The 18,890-nt window shown below is 37.8% G+C and overlaps 1 protein-coding gene across 1 annotated transcript in view; it reads right to left on the bottom strand.

Annotated features, from left to right (window-relative positions):
* The window catches only part of ARFGEF1 (ADP ribosylation factor guanine nucleotide exchange factor 1), a 132,162-nt gene that overhangs the window by 7,947 nt on the left and 105,325 nt on the right, over positions 1-18,890 (bottom strand). The window contains exons 30-36 of the mRNA XM_056130521.1: positions 17,799-17,929; positions 12,885-13,014; positions 10,864-10,999; positions 10,643-10,781; positions 8,408-8,480; positions 4,616-4,748; positions 749-888 (exon numbers count right to left, since the gene is read on the bottom strand). Of these exons, the coding sequence (XP_055986496.1) occupies positions 749-888; positions 4,616-4,748; positions 8,408-8,480; positions 10,643-10,781; positions 10,864-10,999; positions 12,885-13,014; positions 17,799-17,929 (882 nt within the window). The remainder of the gene's footprint in view (positions 1-748; positions 889-4,615; positions 4,749-8,407; positions 8,481-10,642; positions 10,782-10,863; positions 11,000-12,884; positions 13,015-17,798; positions 17,930-18,890) is intronic.

The following is an 18,890-nucleotide window of genomic DNA, read 5'->3' as shown; positions in this document are numbered from 1 at the left end:
ATTGCTATAGCACACCAACTGTATTCAACAGAGTTAATCTTTATATTTATTTGTTTTTCTGCCACACCCAGCAATGCTTAGGGCTTACTCCTGGCTTTGCACTCAGTCATCTCTCCTGGCTAGGCATGGGGGACTATTATGGGGTGTGAGGGATTGAACTCAGAATTATGCACATGCGCACGCCAGTGTGCTACCCACTGTACTGATGATATGCCCCCAAGGGTTGATCCTTTTCTTTTTCTTTTTTTTTCCACACCCAGTGATGCTCAGGGGTTACTCCTGGCTCTGCACTCAGGAATTACTCCTGGCGGTGCTTGGGGGACCATATGGGATGCTGGGAATCGAACCCGGGTCAGCCGTGTGCAAGGCAAATGCCCTACCTGTTGTGCTATTGCTCCAGCCCAAGGGTTGATCCTTCGAAAGATAGTTTTTAGCTGATGTCCTGGAACCACTTTCTGTTTAGTTCCTCAGAAAGTGATTCCTTGATTCGTATTTGCAGGCATTATCCAAATGCTTCAGTGCTAGTTCTAAACAATGGTGGTCCACAGGGTCTGAGGCTGGTGCTTCACTGCACCTTCACATTCACCACATGGTGAAGTCATTCTGAATCTAGTTTAAAGTTCTCTCTTTGTGATGAAAGCACCCCATATGAAATCTGTAGCTTAACCTCTGCTCTGAGACTCAGACAACTACGGCTAACTCTCTACTCAACAATTAACAACCTATGTCTTCGTGACGTCTTCCTTACCTGTGCTGCAGCTAAGTTTTCCGCATCTTCCTTCTTACTTGTGGCTGGGAAGAACACAATGTTGTCGATAGTCTGGATGAGTTCCAGCTGCACAACACATTTAATCAACAGGGCGGCAAACAATTTTTGTTCTGGAAATTCTGTGAGGAAACCCACCCCAATGCACATGCAAACAAAATTATTTTGAATTCTTTATTATTTCTATGACATTACTATGCTAAGGAACATTAGAACACATGAGAATAAATATTACACTGAAATAGATGTACTACTTCTGAACATAGCACTGTTCAGCAAAAATTCAATCAATAATTGGAAAATCCTTATAAAAGTACTTCTTTAGCTCTGAGCACTGAGCACTGTTAGGGTTCCCCAGTGGCCCCAGTACTGTACCAACAACCTGAGTCACCCGAAAGAAAGTTCTTTGCTCCCAAAACAAAGTTCTTTAATTAAAAACAAACAAACAAACAAAACCTTGGGGCTGGAGCAACAGAACAGCGGGTAGAGCATTTGCCTTGCATACGGCTGACCCGGGTTCGATTCCGAGCATCCCATATGGCCCCCAGAACACCGCCAGGAGTAATTCATGAGCCAGGAGTTAGTAATCCCTGTGCATCGCCGGGTGTGACCCAAAAAGCATCACCCCTCCCCCCCGCAAAAAATAAAAAAAACTCCAATAATTTACAGTTGTGTACGTGTTCACAACTATGAAGAAGATTCAACTATTTTTGTGTGAGGGGTGGGGGGGTGTTTTGCTGGCAGTACTCAAAGATTATCCTGGCTCTGTGCTCAGGGATCACCCCTGACTGGCTTGGGGGACCAGCTGTGGGGCTGGAGATAGAACTTGGGTCACCTGCATGTAAGGCAAGTGCCTTAATCCCTATATTATCTCTCAAGCTCTCAACTAAAATTTTGTAAAGATTCATGGGTTACTATTAAATAGTGTAACAGTAAATTAAAAAATGAAAGCAAATAGTATTTACTATAAGCCCAAGTTTGAACTTGGAAAATAATAAAATGCCTACACCAAAAGAAAACCAACAGGAATTATATCTATAGACAGGAAGTAAAGAATAACCAGGAATTCTGATGACTGTGCCAATAACAACGGGTTAACAGCCATAGCAAGTGTTTTACTTGAACCCAGGTTGGTAGTTGTGGCTCAAATGACCTCGTCTCATTAAATGGGTTCATAAGAAAAAGTGAAAAGCTCATGGTAAGTGCATTACCATAAAAGTCACAAATGTGACTGTCACAAGGCCCTGGTGAGCTCTAATGCAGTGAAACTCCCAAAACTGCAACAGAAGTTCTCAACAGGAGATCTCTGTCAACCCATCAGCCTCTAAAGACATATTCATAAGAGAACTTTGCATTCACCTTCCATTTAAACACACTTAAGGTTAGAGAAGATGAGATGCTACTGTTGAGAGACTCTACAAGAGCTTTCAGGTGGGTGTGGGGACCATGGGGAAAAGGAGGAGCAATTCCTGGCTCGGTGCTCAGCAGTGATCCCTGGCGGAGTTCAGGATACCATTATATGGTGCTGGGAATTCAAACCAGGGTCAACAGGATGCAAAACAAGTTCCTTAACCCCTAAGTCTTCATTTACATTTTAAGTTTAGTCTTGCTGCACTTATTATCCTGTTCTCATAGTACCTTTTCAGTGCAGATTAAAGCTGCTAGGAATTTCCTATAAAAATTATGTTTTTCTCCTGTAAACAGGAATAAACATTCACATGGGTCACTCATCACATCTATCTCCCTTTTTGAGAAGTCAGAAAGGAACACAACCAAATTATCCTACTGTAATAATATACTTCATATATCTTCTCTCAAGAACAAATGTAAGCACCTACAATTTCAAAATTCTCGTAGGTGACTGGAGAGGTAGCTAAGTGGGCTGACCACACAATCTGTGGGTAGGAGGCCAATGTTCTAGTCCCAGCACCACATGGTCTCTATCAACCCTCCTGAGCACTGCCAGGTGTGACTCCAGAACAACAGCAAAATCTGAGGGGCCAAGAGAAGGCTCAGGGATGCATGCCTTAAGGACCCGTTTGATCCCTGACACCACATGTCCCCTGTCCCAGCACTCTCAGGGGAGGCCCTGTTGGCCCCCAGCACTGCTGGTCCCGAGCAGCGCCACATTACTGGGTCCAAACACTAAACCAACCTACCCAGTAGGTTGAGTATTGCCAGAGGTATTTCCAGGACCCTCAGATCACTGCTTGTGAGTTCCCTCCAACAACAACAAAAATTCATTGCAAAATAAACTAGCTGAAAATGAATCAATGATAAGAGCTGGCAATATAAAATATTGGAAAAAAGTTATGAGCCACATTTGGCAATAAATCTTAGTAATTAAACCAAAAGCACAAACAACAAAATAAAAAAGAACTACCTCAATTTCCTCAAAATTAAAAACTGTATCAGAAGAGACAGCTATTTTCTTTGGGTGGGTGGAGTAGAGGCAGAAGAGGTGGCAATGCTTGGGGACCATATGCAATGCTGGGAATCAAACCATGTAGATAAGGCAAGTGCCTTCATCCCTCTAGCATCTATTCCCCCACCCCCCACTTACTTACTTGTTCAGTCTTTAAAGAACTCAAAGGGCACAGGATAAAAACAAAACAAAACAAAGAAACAACTGTGACCTACCAGTGCCTATTATTAAAAAACAACAACAAAAAAGGAATAGAATCAAAAATATACCAGAAAATCCCCCAAATGTTAGTGAGGATACAGAAAAATTGAAATTGCTGGTGAAAATGAAATAATGTAGCCTGACTAGAGCCTAATCGTCAAAATATTAAACACAGTATTGTCTATTATATAACCTAAAAATACCATGCCCCAGGAAGTGAAGCCAATTTGTATATAAACATTTCATAGCAGCATTTTTCGAGATAAAACCAAGAGATGGAACAAACCCAAATGTGCATCAAAGGTGAACGGACAAACAGATGTGTTATTTTTACACAAATTATTATTCAAGTCATAAAAAGGAATTATACTATATGGTATGATGGATATTTGAAAACGTTTAAGTAAAAGAAACAGTATACAAAGGTGATATATTGTATAATTTCATTTATATGATATGCATAGGATAACACATCTTAGATAGAAAGCACATAGATGGCTGCTGAGGAGTGGGTAAGGGGAGAAGGTAAAACAAAGCATTAGTTACGGGCTTTTCTTCTGGGGTTGATAAAGATGTTTTGGAATCAGAGAGGTAATGGTTGCGCAACACTGAAGGTACGAAATGCCACTGAATTATTCACTTTTAAATAGCTACTTGGGTGAATTTTGTGTCAAAATAAAAAAAGCAACTAATGGCATCTTCTGTTTTCTTGTTATAATTTTTCTTCAGAAAAGGAAATTAGACCAATTTTGTAAAAAGAAAAAAAGAGGGAAGAGGTTATCCTTCTATGAAAAGAATTCAAATTGAAAAGAACAGAAGACAAGAAGCTTGTTCCTTGGAAAGCCGAATGGGACCTCCTGGGTGGAAAGCACTGGGCCCTTGGAACCTGGACCTTTTCTATACTAGGAAGATAAAAGACATGCTCTGTTTTTGCAGAGATGATACAGGGCTGGTATGTAACTGGGGATGTAGATGGAAATCTCCTGGCTTGACATTAATATGAACCAAAAGAATTGTGGCAAAGCTGACACTGTGTTTGCATCTTTCCTGACCATCTGCAAGAAAGTGCCTATTTGTCAGGGGCTGTCCAAGTTGGACACAGTAATAAAAGTGACTGTATGCTCAATACAGTACAGACTAATAAAAATAAAAGCAAGAATTCTATTCCTTTACTACAGAGAACAAAATACACAGCTTATTTTTAATTAAGAGAAACAACTCACTTGCTGCAGGTTTAATTTTGCTGACTTCTTCATTCACAGTAGAGATAGAAGTCAATGGTGCTTGCTGTCTACTATCTGCAGATCTTGGCTGAATAGAATCATGGATATCTACAGATTTCTGTGATATGGTATCCTAATAAAACAAAAATTCATTTTAATAGAATGAAAGGGTGAAAGTATTCTGTATCTAAAAAAAGTTTACTTTATGTTTCTACAAAAATGACATTCTATATACAATGTAATTATAAGAAAATTTTAAATTACCACACACGGATAAAGAAGTCTTTAAGAGAAAAGCTTTCTAGTCTTTCTCTCTTTTTTGGTGCTGCCAGAGATCAGACCCAATGCCTCACTTGAGTATGGCAAATACTCTACTACTGAACCATCTATCTATCCAGCCCTGAGCCGCGTTCTTTCTAACCCTCAGTGGACTTTAGGCAGATATCACCTAAGAATAACACTTAAAATGCTAGGCTTCATTGTGTGAGGGACAAACTAATTGGTAGCACCCATGAACTAAACAAGTGTGGTAGAGGAGAAAATTCTAATAGCTTTTTGTAGCATAAGCCTAAAGAATTATGATAGGCATATTTTTAAGAATGATTCTTCTGTCACTCAAGGAATTAAGATCCAGAAATGTTAGTGAGACAGTAACTAACTAGGAGTATAGTGCTATGAAGCTGAATGTTTGAGTTCAATGTAGCTACAAAAGAATAAAACTTGCCCCACTGGGGAAGTATCAGGCAGTGCTGAGGCAGCCACGCTGCAGTGCTAGGGGTGGAGCATCTGGTAACAGAGAATGAACCTAGGATCTCACACATGCCAGCTGAGCCTCACCATATCCCAGTCTGATCCAGCATTATCTATTGTAATCAGGGGAAAAACAGTAACTCTTTCTGAGCTGAGGTCTTGTGATTTGAAAATGAACACAATTTCTGTGTCGAAGATTGTTAAGGATTAGAAAATAAATACAAATAAATAAATAGCATAGGGTCAGACAATATGTAATGGCTGACATGACAATTATGCTACATTTTCTTTGAGTGGTATAATATACTGATAGAGAAGACAGAATTTGAACTTAAGGAATTGAGGCATTTTGACATAAAAGCCAAAAACAGCTTTACCTGGGTTTTCAAAAAGAAAAACAGGGGCTTGTATTCTCTAAGAACTGGGCTAATCAAAATATTTTAACTTGAACTTTATCAGTTGATGATCTTTCATTTCATATTCTATATAAAATGGAAACAGACACAGATAAAAACTTCATTCCAAAAATTACTGGAAAGATCAAGTGTGAAAATACTTATTAAACAGGTGGGGGCTGGAGTGATAGTACAGTGGGTAGGGCATCTGTCTTGCACACGGCTGAATAAGCTTGGTATCGAACGACCCATATAGTCACATGAATCCCACCAGGAGTAATTCCTAAGTGCAGAACCAGGAGTAACCTCTGAGCACTGCCAGGTGTGCCCAAAATAACACAAATGAAAACAAATTAAAAATGCAATTAAAATATGATTATGATTGCTCTCATTCAGTAAGATTCTGATTCTTTTTGTATATTATCAGAGGTGTTAACACATACAAATTTTTAAGAGTAATTTTATGGATTCAATATAGTATTTGAATAATTTATTTGGTTGTGATAACCAAAAAACATTTTTCTAACAAAAATCTACAATATAAGACTACATATGACATGCCAATTTATAAATTGCTCTTTGGCAGGGGAGATAGGGGAACACATGACAGTGCTCAGAGCTTACTCCTGGCTCTATACTCAGAGATTACTTCCAGTGGTGCTCAGAGGACCATATATGATACAGGTGATTTGAACTGGGGTTGGCTGCATGCAAGGCAAACACCTAACCTCCTGTACTATCTCTTTGGCCTGGTTTACAAATTCCTTAAGGGAATATTAAGTTTCAATAGTTAATGTTAAGTTTAAAAATTAACTACTGAAAATGTCCTTTTTAAAATCACACAAATATCATTTTAAGAGAAATTAGCAATTAAAATTAAAAATGTACGGTCTCCTGAAGCATTGGTTTTGAAAGGTTTCTGGTTATTTCAAACATTTTAATAATTCCAGTAAGTTTCTAAAAAGATAGGCATAAAAACGCTTGTGGTTTTAAAAATTCTCTGTATTAGATGAATTTTTAAATGGCAAGCATATGGCTTTCTCAATTTTTCTGATAACCAATGTAAAGGAGAATGAGTTTTTTTTGGGGTGAGGGGGTAATCTTTGCATTTCTTTATAAGTCTGCACCAAATTAGTAATGCCCATGGCTCTTTCTAGAAAGGACATGGTATAAAAGCAGGAGCCCTTATAAAAGAAATCTCTGCATATGAATATGGGGACATCTTTGAGAGATTCCAAATACAAAATGTTAGTCTACAATAAGACTTCATTAAAGTGGAAATGATCCCAGTTATAATAAACTATATATGTAAAAGTATAGAAAACTGCTAGAAGGATATAAAAAATAGAACTGGGGCACAAGGGGGTTAACATAAAGGACTCACAAACTTAACCCTGCCACTCCAAAAAACTTTATAGTCACTGTATATTTTTCTACATATACATTAAAATTTTGTTTGTTTTTCAGCCACATCCAGCAGTGTTCAGGGCGTATTTCGGGATCACGTTTGATGGGCCTGGGGGACAGATGGGGTCTAAAACCTAAGCAATCATGTGCCTTCCTTGCTGAAGTATCTCCCCAGTCCCTGTACATACACATTTTAAAAAAGAGTACAAATCAAGAAATAATTCAGTGGAGCTGGTAGTGAGAAAAATACTAAAATTCATTAACAAAATATAAATGGTTCTGAAGAGAAGAGAGAAAGAGCAGTAGGAAAGAAGAAATGATAGGCACCAGCAACGATGGGCAGATTGGTGGCAAACGCAACAATGGGCAGGTAATAAGAAACTCAAAGCAGAGGCAGGGCAGCAACGGGTCAGGAGTCCAGAAGACCAAGAACCAGGTTGAGGGACCAACAGGGCTCACCCCCAAGGAGCTCAGCAACGAGGCACGGCCCCTGAGTGCTCATCAACAGCACATGCTGCTCCAATGACAGTACAGGTACTACCTGAAACAATTCCCATCACAAGACTCACTTTAACCTACAGTCAAGATCTGACTTTACAGAGCCATGAAAAATGGGATCAGAGACTGGAGTGATGTGTGTTCAAGCCAAGGAATATTGAGAGTTGGAAGAGACAATGAAGTTTGTTCCTAAAAGTATTCTGGGGATACTGGAGGAATCTCCAGAACTTTGACAAGAATGAATTTTTATAGTTTTAACCATTAAGCATGTGGTTCATTTGTTATGAAAATCTTAGGAAACAAATTTACTAAGTAAAAGGTATATATTAGAGCTTCTGTACTATTTGTCACCTTTCTGTAGTCAAATTACATTAAAACTGTAAGCTAATTTAAAATGTAATAATACCCAATAATGTCTTTAGAATGACATGGAAATTCTTACAAAATTGAGTAAAATTTTACAACTCTTAAAATTGTTTTTATTCTATGCCTCCGATCATCTATATTAAAAATAAAAAATACTAAATGTTACATTAAATTTAAAAATAATTTAAAACATCTCTATGGTACAGACAGAAATTTTAGCCACTAGGAAAATTTATCGAATTATTTAAATAGAATTCTAGACAGTAATTATATGCCATCTTCCAAAAAAGGCTGAGCTTCCATTTAAATTTAAGAAGTCAATGGTATAATTACCATAAACAGTAATTCAAAGTAAGATTTATTTATTAAAACTTACCAACTGCTTTTCATTCACAGGAGAGAGAGGTGGGGGTACAGTTTCTCCAGAAGTGGGTCGCCAGGTCAAGAGTCTTAAAATATCACCCAGAGGGCAAAAGAGACCACAGTCAAAATCTTTTGTCACAAAATAGCAACAAGAATACACTGCAAATAACAATCCTCCTTCTATCACTTTAAGTACAGGTTACTGAAAAAAAAATCTAGTAAAGATTTGATACGTACTTATAGAAAACAGGCCTGCTCATAAGTTTTATTGCAAAAATCACGTTCTGAAGGGTTCAAAATTATATACTCATTTAGATGCTTGGAAATGAAATTAGTTTATGACTCAAGTTTTTTTATTGTATTTATTTTGCTTTTTGGGTCAGAACCTGGTGATGCACAGGGGTTACTTCTGGCTCTGCACTCAGGAATTACCCCTGGCGGTGCTCAGGGGACCATACGGGATGCTGGGAATCGAACCCGGGTCGGCCGTGTGCAAGGCCTTACCCACTGTGCTGTTGCTCTAGCCCTTATGGCTCAAGTTTTTAATTTATTTATTTTATTAGTGAAACTAAACACTATAGCTATAGCACAGCGGTAGGGCATTTGCCTTGCATGCAGCCAACATGGCCAACCCGAGTTCGATTCCTCCACCCCTCTCGGAGAGCCCGGCAAGCTACCGAGAGTATCTCGCCCGCACGGCAGAGCCTGGCAAACTCCCCGTGCCGTATTTGATATGCCAAACACAGTAACAACAAAGTCTCCAATGGAGACGTTACTGGGCCCGCTCGAGCAAATCGATGAACAACGGGAGGGCCTTTACCTTTATCTTTACCTTTATTAGTGAAACACCACGAGACTTCCAAATTTTTGTGCTTGGGTTTCAGTTATACAATGATCAAGTACCCATCTCCCCCCGCCCCCCATGGGTCCCAGCCTCCCCCCTCCCCCGATCCCATCCTGCCTCTGTGGCAGGTCATTCCCTTTTGTTCTCTCTCTCTCCTTTTGGGTCCTGTGGTTTGCAATAGAGGCATTGAGTGGCAATCATGTTTGGTTTATAGTCTGCTTTCAGCATGCTTCTCCCATCCTGGGAGGATCCTCCCAACACTCTTTATTTGGTGCTCCCTTCTCTATCTGAGCTGCCTTTTCTCCTAGCACGTGTGGCTGGCCTCCAAGTCATGGAGCAAAATTCCTGGCGCTAATCTTGGTCACTCCTGGGTGTTAGTCTCCCATTATGTTACTGCATGTTCCCTAGATGAATGCAATCTTTCTGTCTCTTTCCCCCTCTTTCTGACTCATTTCGCTTAAAATGATACTTTCCAAGTAGTACCACTTGTATGTAAATTTCATGACTTCATCTTTTCTAACAGCTACATAGTACTCCATTGTGTAAATGTACCAAAGTTTCTTTAACCAGTCATCTGCTCTCGGCACTTAGGTTTTTTCCATGGCTCAAGTTTTTGCTTGAGATGAAAACTCTGTCTCAATTTTCCCACTGATAAAAAAAAAAAAAAAACCCTTTCCAGCAATTAAATTACAAACTTTATCCTTTAAATAATATAGGACAATTTAAACAACATTCAAAATTAAATCTTAGATTATTAATTCTACAGAATCTGAAAATATATGTTGTCACTGTTACTGTCCTCCCATTGTTCATTGATTTGCTCAAGTGGGCCCAGTAACGTCTCCATTATGAGACTTGTTGTTACTGTGTTTGGCATATCGAATATGTCATGGGCAGCTTGCCAGGCTTTGCCGTACAGGCGAGATACTCTGGTTAGCTTGCCGGGCTAATTTCATTTTTATTTTCAAATTATTTCTTGGTTTAATTTGAATAACTAAAATCTTTTAAAAGTGTAACTACTTCAACCAATTTTGGGTGGTTTTGGTTTATAAAAAATTCACGTATTTGTCAAAGAGTTTGTTTCGACCGGGGAGATGATACAGGGACTAAGGCACTACTTGCCTTGCATCCCACCAACCCTGGTTGAAATACACAATACATATATGATTCTTTGAGCACCAGGAGGGGGTTACTCCTGAACACTGCCAGGAACTGCCTCTGAGTATCATTGGGTGGAGCCCAAACACACCAAAAAATTTAAAAAAATGTTTATTTTGAGTAAACGCAAATTCACGGGACACCTGAAATTTTAAAAATAATTGGTTATATAAAATAACAACTTATTAACAACTCTTTTATGTCATCATACAACCAGAAATGTATAGCTGTATAAAATTTTCTTACGCATGTGGGATTGTGGTTTTGAAGATATTCAGTGTGCAGTTACAAGTTTTATCCCAGATTTCTAGGGTAAATTTTTCTCCATTCAGAATGACAACGTTCTCCAAGCAGTTTGTACCAGATCGTGCTAACTGTTCATTGTCTAAAAAAGAAAGGAAAAAATTCTTTAGCAAAGAACCAGAGGCACACTTAAAACTTTTGTCACTTATCAGATGCAGACCTACCTTGCTGCACACACCAATAAAGTTGGGCAAAAATATCGTCCAAAAGTACATCGCTAAGTACTTCTAAATACTGGGTGAACACATCACAGATTGCATAGAGTGCATGATTACAAGTGGTTGTCATCCATTCAGCTTTCTAGGGGAAAAAAATTATGACACGATGATCAAATCATTCATCAACTGCTAGAGTGAAATAAGAAATCTCTGCATATTTAAATGTATATCTGTGCATGTTCCTCTTATATCACATTCCCTCTAGAGTATCAAATGTACAATTTAGTATTCACTATTTCTTACCATTATCCCATAACGATGTATGTTTTCTGTTTCTCTGGGGCCAGAGAGATAGCTCAGTGGGCTGAGAATCTGAGCACAGAGATCCAGGTTTGATCCCAACGCTACAAGGTCCCCGGTACCATAGAAGTGACTCGGTGGCCAGATGTTAGCCCCTGACCACGGCTGGGTGTGGTCCTAAAACAATTATTTTCTACATTGCTTTAATTCTTAAAATCTATCAGGGCTGGAGTGATAGTACAGAGGGTAGGGTGTTTGCTTTGCACTGGGACAATTCCTAGTACCCCATATAATCTCCTGAGCCCCACGAGGAATGATTCCTAAACTCAAAGCTAGAAATAAGCTCTCAGCACTGCTGGGTGTGGCCCCAAAATTAAAGGGCCAACTTAGTTCGATCCCCGGTAAACCATATGGTCCTGAGTACTGTCAGAATTAAGGAGTAACTCCTGAGCATTGCCAGATGTGGTTCAAAACAAAACAAAACTGATACAGTATTTTAATCACTATGACTTTTCCAACAATACGCATGATTAACAATAACTAGTTTTGTTTCAGAATGATATAACATGAAAGAGAAATAGAAAACAAATGGTAAGAATTTATCCAACTATATCAGCACAGGTTTCAATAAAACTGATTTTTGCTGAAGTATGACTAATTTGGAAGCATAATGAAAGAACATAAGGATCATATAAAGTAAGTGTATTTTCCTTATGCTTCTTCAATATATAATAACTGTAGAAACTTACACTTAACACAGTACCTGGGACAAAATTAGGAAGCCTTAAGTTGTATCTCCACACTTTTTAAAATGCATGGTCAAAGACAGTTTATAGTAAAAGACACTAAAATATAACTTTTTTGCTTAAGTATTTTTTTTTTACCAATTCAGAACAAAATGTTGTTACAAAATATAAAGAAAGCTATGAGGTTTTAGACTGTTATAACATTAAAATTAAAAAAAAAATTGGGAGTTCAGGTCCGGAGAAATAGGTAAGGTGCTTGCCTTGTACACAGCCAGCCTGGGTTTGATCGCTGGCACCACATATGGTGCCCTGAGCAAGGCCAGGAGTGATCCTTGAGCACAGAGCCAGGAGTAAGTTCTGAGCACAGTCGGGTATGGCCTCAAAACCAAAAAATATAAATTGGAGTTCAACATTAACACTGAAAATAAACCACTTAATTCAGTTCTAGCCCCAAATAACATTACTGTTTATGAAAACACACAAGTGGGCCAGAGAAATAGCTCCAAGGCCTGAAGCAAATGCCCTGCAAGTGGGAAGTCTGGGTTTGATCCCTGGCAAGATATGGTCCTCTGGGCACCACAAGGAATGACCACTGAGCACCATCAGATATTGCCCAACTCCCCCAACCCCAAAATAAAACAATGCCCAATAAAACATATTTATATATAAAAATGCCTTGAAAGAAAAACCCATCTAGGATTTGCTTTTTCCCTGCTCAATGTACTTAAGTGTGAAGTACTGAAAATGAATCAGAGAGAATCTTTAAAAACATGAAAACATTTTAGAGGGCAGGAAAATAGTTAAAGTGGTAGAATACAAGCCTAGCAGATGTGTGGGGCTTTGAGTCTGATCTCTGAAACCACCTGGTCCCTGAGCACTATGGAAGAAGAGAAGGAGCGGGGAAGAAGAGGATAGGGTTACCGCTATCAGAAAAAAATTTTAAAAACTAACCTATGAAATACAAATCTTGTGTGCTCTTACCTCTGTTTGCTGTTCTGGCAACTTCATGTTGTCAAAGATTCTGAAAACGATTCTAAATAAATCCTGCCACCAGTGTTTTTCGTAAGTGTGGCCGTAAGTTTTCATTATTTCAAACATTACTGTCAAACCCCTAAAATTATAAAACATGGAGGTTGTCATTAAAAAAAATGCCACAGCAGCCGCCCAGCTAGCTCAGTCAGCGGAGCATGAGACTCTTAAATAATGCCACAACGTTAGAATCCCCCTTTTTATAGTTCTTATCCCCCTTTTTATAGTTCACAAAACTATAAAAAGCAATGTTTAAAACTGATTTTAAACATGTTGGGGCCAGAGTAATAAGAGATTTTGGATTTTAAAATGGGACTCCTTAGGAGAAAAATGCCTAAAAATGGTCCATGGGTATTAAATCATTTATTTTACTTTTTCACCAATATCATTCCAACAGCTTAAAACAGCAAATAGCATCACAGATTGAGAAAGAGCATTACTTGGGTGAATACTAAGTTTTGGGGCATCATGGATAAGGGAAAAGCACTGTAATAATGTCAGAACAACAAAAATTAGATTTTGGAAAATATTTTCTAAAAGATACAGGAATACTACAGAAATTTTAGCTAACATTATAACTGCTATTCATGTGTTATCCTAAAACAAAACGATTTACAAAACAAATCCACTAAAATATAAGTTCCATGTGGGCAGGGATCTATGTCTTTTTCCTGCTCTATTCCAGCACGGAGCTGTTTGTCACCTAGGAAGCAAGTAGTAAGCACTTATTGTCTGAATAAACAACTTAGTATCATGTTCATGCCCTTTCAAATAAACCTAAAATTCGTAACTGCCTTCCTGATTCCTAGTTATCTCTTTTGAAATAAGCAACCATCAACAAACTTGATCCTTTTCTCTATTATTCTCATGTAGCAAGATAGAAAAATTTACAAAAGTTTTCTTTTCTCATTCCAAATATCTAGATGGTAAGCCAGAATGAAATAATCTTTGAAAGGCTACGGAAGAACTGATGCTCACTCTAACTCAGCTGCTGTTACACTGCCCCAAAGACTTAGTACATACCTATATACAGGAGGTTCAAAATAAACTATTTGTTAAATAAGATTATAAAGTGACACCGTTTCTTTATTTTATGGCAAGTCAGCAAAGTTTACTTGCTAAGGTAATAAAGACCTATAAGATACATAACTTACAGAATGAGAGGAAATAAAGAAACTGCTATAGAAGAAACATGGCTCCCTCTCCCTCCTCTTCTCAGCTGGAAATCTACTGCCTCTGATTCTAGGAACTAGAACGCTAACTACAATCATTGGGGATTACAGGAATGTGAAATTTCTATTTCTCCAGGCCTCCAAAGCACACAGTCAATCAAAGTTTCCCAGGATTTTACACTGAAGTATTTTTAAAAATAATACTTAAGTAACTGGAATAGGGAAAAAAAATTGGTACTCTCAATTAATGACTTAATTCCAAATCTAGATAATTTTGACAGAATCAAATGACAATTTATGTGAAAGTGCTTTGAAATTAATATATCATACAAATCATAGTTTTGATATGAAGACCACTGAAATTTGGGATGAGCTATGAAAAAAGCCATCAACTGAACAAAGCTTAATGCTATTTTCACACACACACATACACACACACACACACACGTTTTTTCACTTACACACACACACACACAGACATACACACACACACACATTTTTCACTTCTCTTTAAAACCAATAGCATCTGTAACCTGAACATACAACATGATGAGAAGCAACGTAGTGTAGGCTCACACAAGGAAAAGTGATGGGGGGTTAAGAAGCAGTATTATTGTTAAACAGATGTATACAAATAAAAGGAGATGTGTACAAGGGCAGGAAGAAGATGCTAAGATTAAAGTCATGATATGCTGGTTGGACATTTGAAAGTCCAATCTTAAACATTTAGATTTATGTCAATTATAAGCTATCATGATATTTATCAACTTTCTAAAATAACAAACCCTCAATAACCAATGACAAGATAAAATGCTATACAAAGCACTTTTGATTACTAAATTCTATGTGAAATTTTGAATTTCTTGGACATTTCCAAGCCTGTTTTTTTCAATCTTTAACTTCACTAAGATTCCATTGTAACAATGCTATCAAAAAGTTTCTTAGAGAAAAAAAAACTTTCTTAGGCTATAAATCAAATATAACTTTGGTTTAAGGTGAGCTGGTTCTGCTATAAGTATAGGAAAAGAGATACCTTCTTTTATTACATTTCTATTATTGATTTGTTGCAAGTCTGTGTTACGTTCCTAATTAAAAAAAAATCCAACAATATTAACTGTGTTAGTAACTAATGATTCTCCCCAGTGAGGAAGAAGGATCTTAAAGACAAATTTTAGTATAAAATTAAATACATGATATATTCAAGCATTTACTGACAGATATTACACAATGCATATACTAGTAGTATTCATTTTCAAATTGGTAGTCAAAAATACAGAATGAGGAAAATTATACTATGTGGATTAATATGGGCTATTACATGACATGTGTATACTGAGCCCTGTCCAGCTACATAATATACGTGATAGTTTATTTACAAATGGACTATGAGCAGGACTATGAGTAGTCGAGAAAATACTTTGGAAACATTTCAGTAACTTTTTTTAATTATTAAATTTTTTTAATAGTGAGACATCATGAGGTACAATTGCAGACTTACACATTTTTGTGCTTGGGTTTCAATTACACAATGATAAAACACCCATCCCTCCACCAGTGCGCATTTCCCACCACCATGGATCCCAGTATCCCTCCCACCTCCCATCCCCCCTACCCCACCCTGTCTCTGTGGCAGGGCATTCCCCTCTGTTCTCTCTCTCCTTTTGGGTGTTGTGGTTTGCAAAAGAGACATTGAGTGGTATTCATGTTTGGTCTATAGTCTACTTTCAGCATGTTTCTCCCATCCTGGGAGGATCCTCCCAACACCTTTATTTGGTGTTCTCCTCTTTATCTGAGCTCCCTTTTCCCCTAGTATGTGTGGTTGGCCTCCAGGTCATGGAGTAAAATTCCTGATACTAATCTCAGCCATTCTTGGGTGTTAGTTTCCTATTTTGTTACTTTATGTTCCCCAGATGAATGCAATCTTTCTATGTCTATCCCTTTCTTTCGGAGTCATTTCGCTTAACATGATACTTTCCACGTAGTACCACTTATATGTAAATTTCATGACTTCCTCTTTTCTAACAGCTACATAGTACTCCATTGTGTAAATGTACCAAAGTTTCTTTAACCAGTCATCTGTTCTTGGGCACTCAGATTTTTTCCAGATTCTGGCTATTGTAAAGAGTGCTGCAATAAACAGACAATTGCAGATGTCACTTCGGCTATACTTTCTTGCCTCTCTGGGATATATTCCCAGGAGTGGTATTGCTGGGTCAAATGGGAGCTCAATTTCTAATTTTTTGAGAATCATCCATACTGTTTTCCAAAAGAGCTAAACCAGTCGGCATTCCCACCAACAGTGAAGGAGACTCCCTTTCTCACCACATCCACGCCAGCACCGGTTGCTTTTGTTCTTGTGGATATGGGCCAGTCTCTGTGGTGTGAAGTGATATCTCATTGTGGTTTTGATCTGCATCTCCCTGATGATTAATGATGTGGAACATTTTCTCATGTGTCTTTTAGTCATTCGGATTTCTTCTTTGTCAAAGTTTCTATTCATTTCATCTCCCCATTTTTTGATGGGGTTGAATGTTTTCTTTTTGTGGAGTTCAACCAGTACATTGTCAAAATGGCAATACTTCCCAAAGCACTGTATAAATTCAACACGATCCCTATTAGGATACCCATGACATTCTCCAAAGAAATGGAGCAAACACTCCTGAAATTTATATGGAACAGTAAGACCCCACGAATAGCTAAAGCAATTCTTGGGAAAAAGAAAATGGGAGGAATCAACCTCCCTAACTTCAAACTCTACTACAAGGCAGTAATAATTAAAACAGCATGGTACTGGAACAAAGGCAGAGCTGTAGACCAATGGAACAGGGTTGAATATACTGACATCCCCCCGCAAGCATACGAGCATCTAATCTTCGATAAGGGGGCAAGAAAAGTGAAGTGGAGCAGGGAAAGCCTCTTTAACAAATTATGCTGGCAAAACTGGACAGCTACATGCAAAAAAATGGGCTCAGATCTCTGCCTAACTCCATGTACAAAAGTAAGATCTAAGTGGATTAAAGACCTCAATATCAGACCGGAATCTATAAGATACATTGAGGAAAATGTTCGCAAAACCTTTCATGACATAGAAGCTAATGATGCCTTCAAAGATGTCACACCGCTGGCCAAGCAAGTGAAAACAGAGATAGACAAATGGGACTATCTTAAACTAAGAAGCTTCTGCGCCTCAAAAGAAACAGTGACCAAAATACAAAGACAGTCTACAGAATGGGAAAGGATATTCGCCAACTACACATCTGATAAGGGGTTAATTTCAAGGATATACAAAGTACTGGTTGAACTCCACAAAAAAACATTTCAGTAACTTTTAATAAGGCTACGTTACTCAAAAAGTCCTCTTTACCTAAAATTCATTAAGGATGTATATTTGAAAATTCTTCTATCATTTTTAGAAAGTAAAATTTGTCATCATTTTAATTTCGAATGGGATATGTATAAAGATAACACACACTATTAACACAGACGCTAAAACTCAAAGTAAGCTATAAGAAAATTTTAAGAAGTAATACATGTCCACTTTCTTGCTGCTCTGATTTAAAGATATGTCTAATTATCATGGTATTTGCTAAAACACAGACTTTATAGTTTTCAACCAAAAATTTAAATTCACATGATAAGAATTTAAAATAAAAATAATCTTTTCAAAACTTTAATTATAAATACTGGCTGTTACCTGGTTCTTACATCTAATTTGCATCTATTGATGATGCAGGATAACTCAAAGAGAATTGGGAACCATCCTCTCACCCACACCCTGTCTTCAGGTGCCACATTCATATCATCGCTTGTGTATTCCTTAAAGGCCTTCAAGAAGAAAGAAAAGCTTATTAAAGGCAAAATATAATAAATACATTCAACAATATTTGTGTAAAACATTTTTAAATGATTTACAATCAAAAGTGAGCAATTTTATTTTTAAAGTAAGTTTTTAAAAGAGAACTATTTATAAAGAGCGGCATAATAGAATCCAAAAGTTGGTTTGAATCTTTTTTCTGTTTCAATTTGAACACTAACTTTCTGCATTATTCGCATTGTAGCACTGTCCTCCCATTGTTCAATGATTTGCTAAAGCGGGCACCAGTAACGTCTGCATTGTGAGACTTGTTAATGTTTCTGGCATATCAAATACACCACGGGGAGCTTCCCAGGCTCTGCTGTGCAGGCGGGATACTCTCAGTAGCTTGCCGGGCTCTCCAGAAGGGATGGAGGAATCGAACCCAGGTTGGCTGCATGCAAGGCAAACACCCTACCTGCTGTGCTATCGCTCCAGTCTATTATTATTATGCATTACTATTCAAGTTAAATCAGGTTTCCTTTTTTTATCATTTAGATGAAAAAAAGCACCATGTGCCTATAATAACCACACTAGGGAGCTGTGAAGATTTAAGAAATTAATGTAGGTAAAAAGTAAGATTTGTAAGTCTATAACTGTACCTCGTGGTGTTTCACTAATAAATAAATAAAAAGAAAACCCCCCACAAACCCTATTAATGTAAGTAAAAATCTTATTACCAAATTTATGATGCATTCTTTATCCTTTATGTAGTAACAAAGATAGTCTAAAATATGCTACAGCTGTAAGGCAAGATTGCCAATTCAGTTTTTCACTTCAGTGTGTAAGTCCCAATTCATTTGCAGAGTCAACTTCAGTGATGCTGAACACAATAACAAGGCCTAACAGCTAAATCACAGCCTTGGGTTCACTGCCCGGTCTCCTTTACTCGCTTGCCACCATGGACATATTTTAAAATTTCTTTGTGCCTCA

This window comes from Sorex fumeus, unplaced genomic scaffold, assembly GCF_029834395.1.
Source record: "Sorex fumeus unplaced genomic scaffold, SorFum_2.1 ptg000002l, whole genome shotgun sequence".
NCBI lineage: Eukaryota > Metazoa > Chordata > Mammalia > Eulipotyphla > Soricidae > Sorex > Sorex fumeus.
This window is presented reverse-complemented; position numbering and strand designations above follow the sequence as displayed.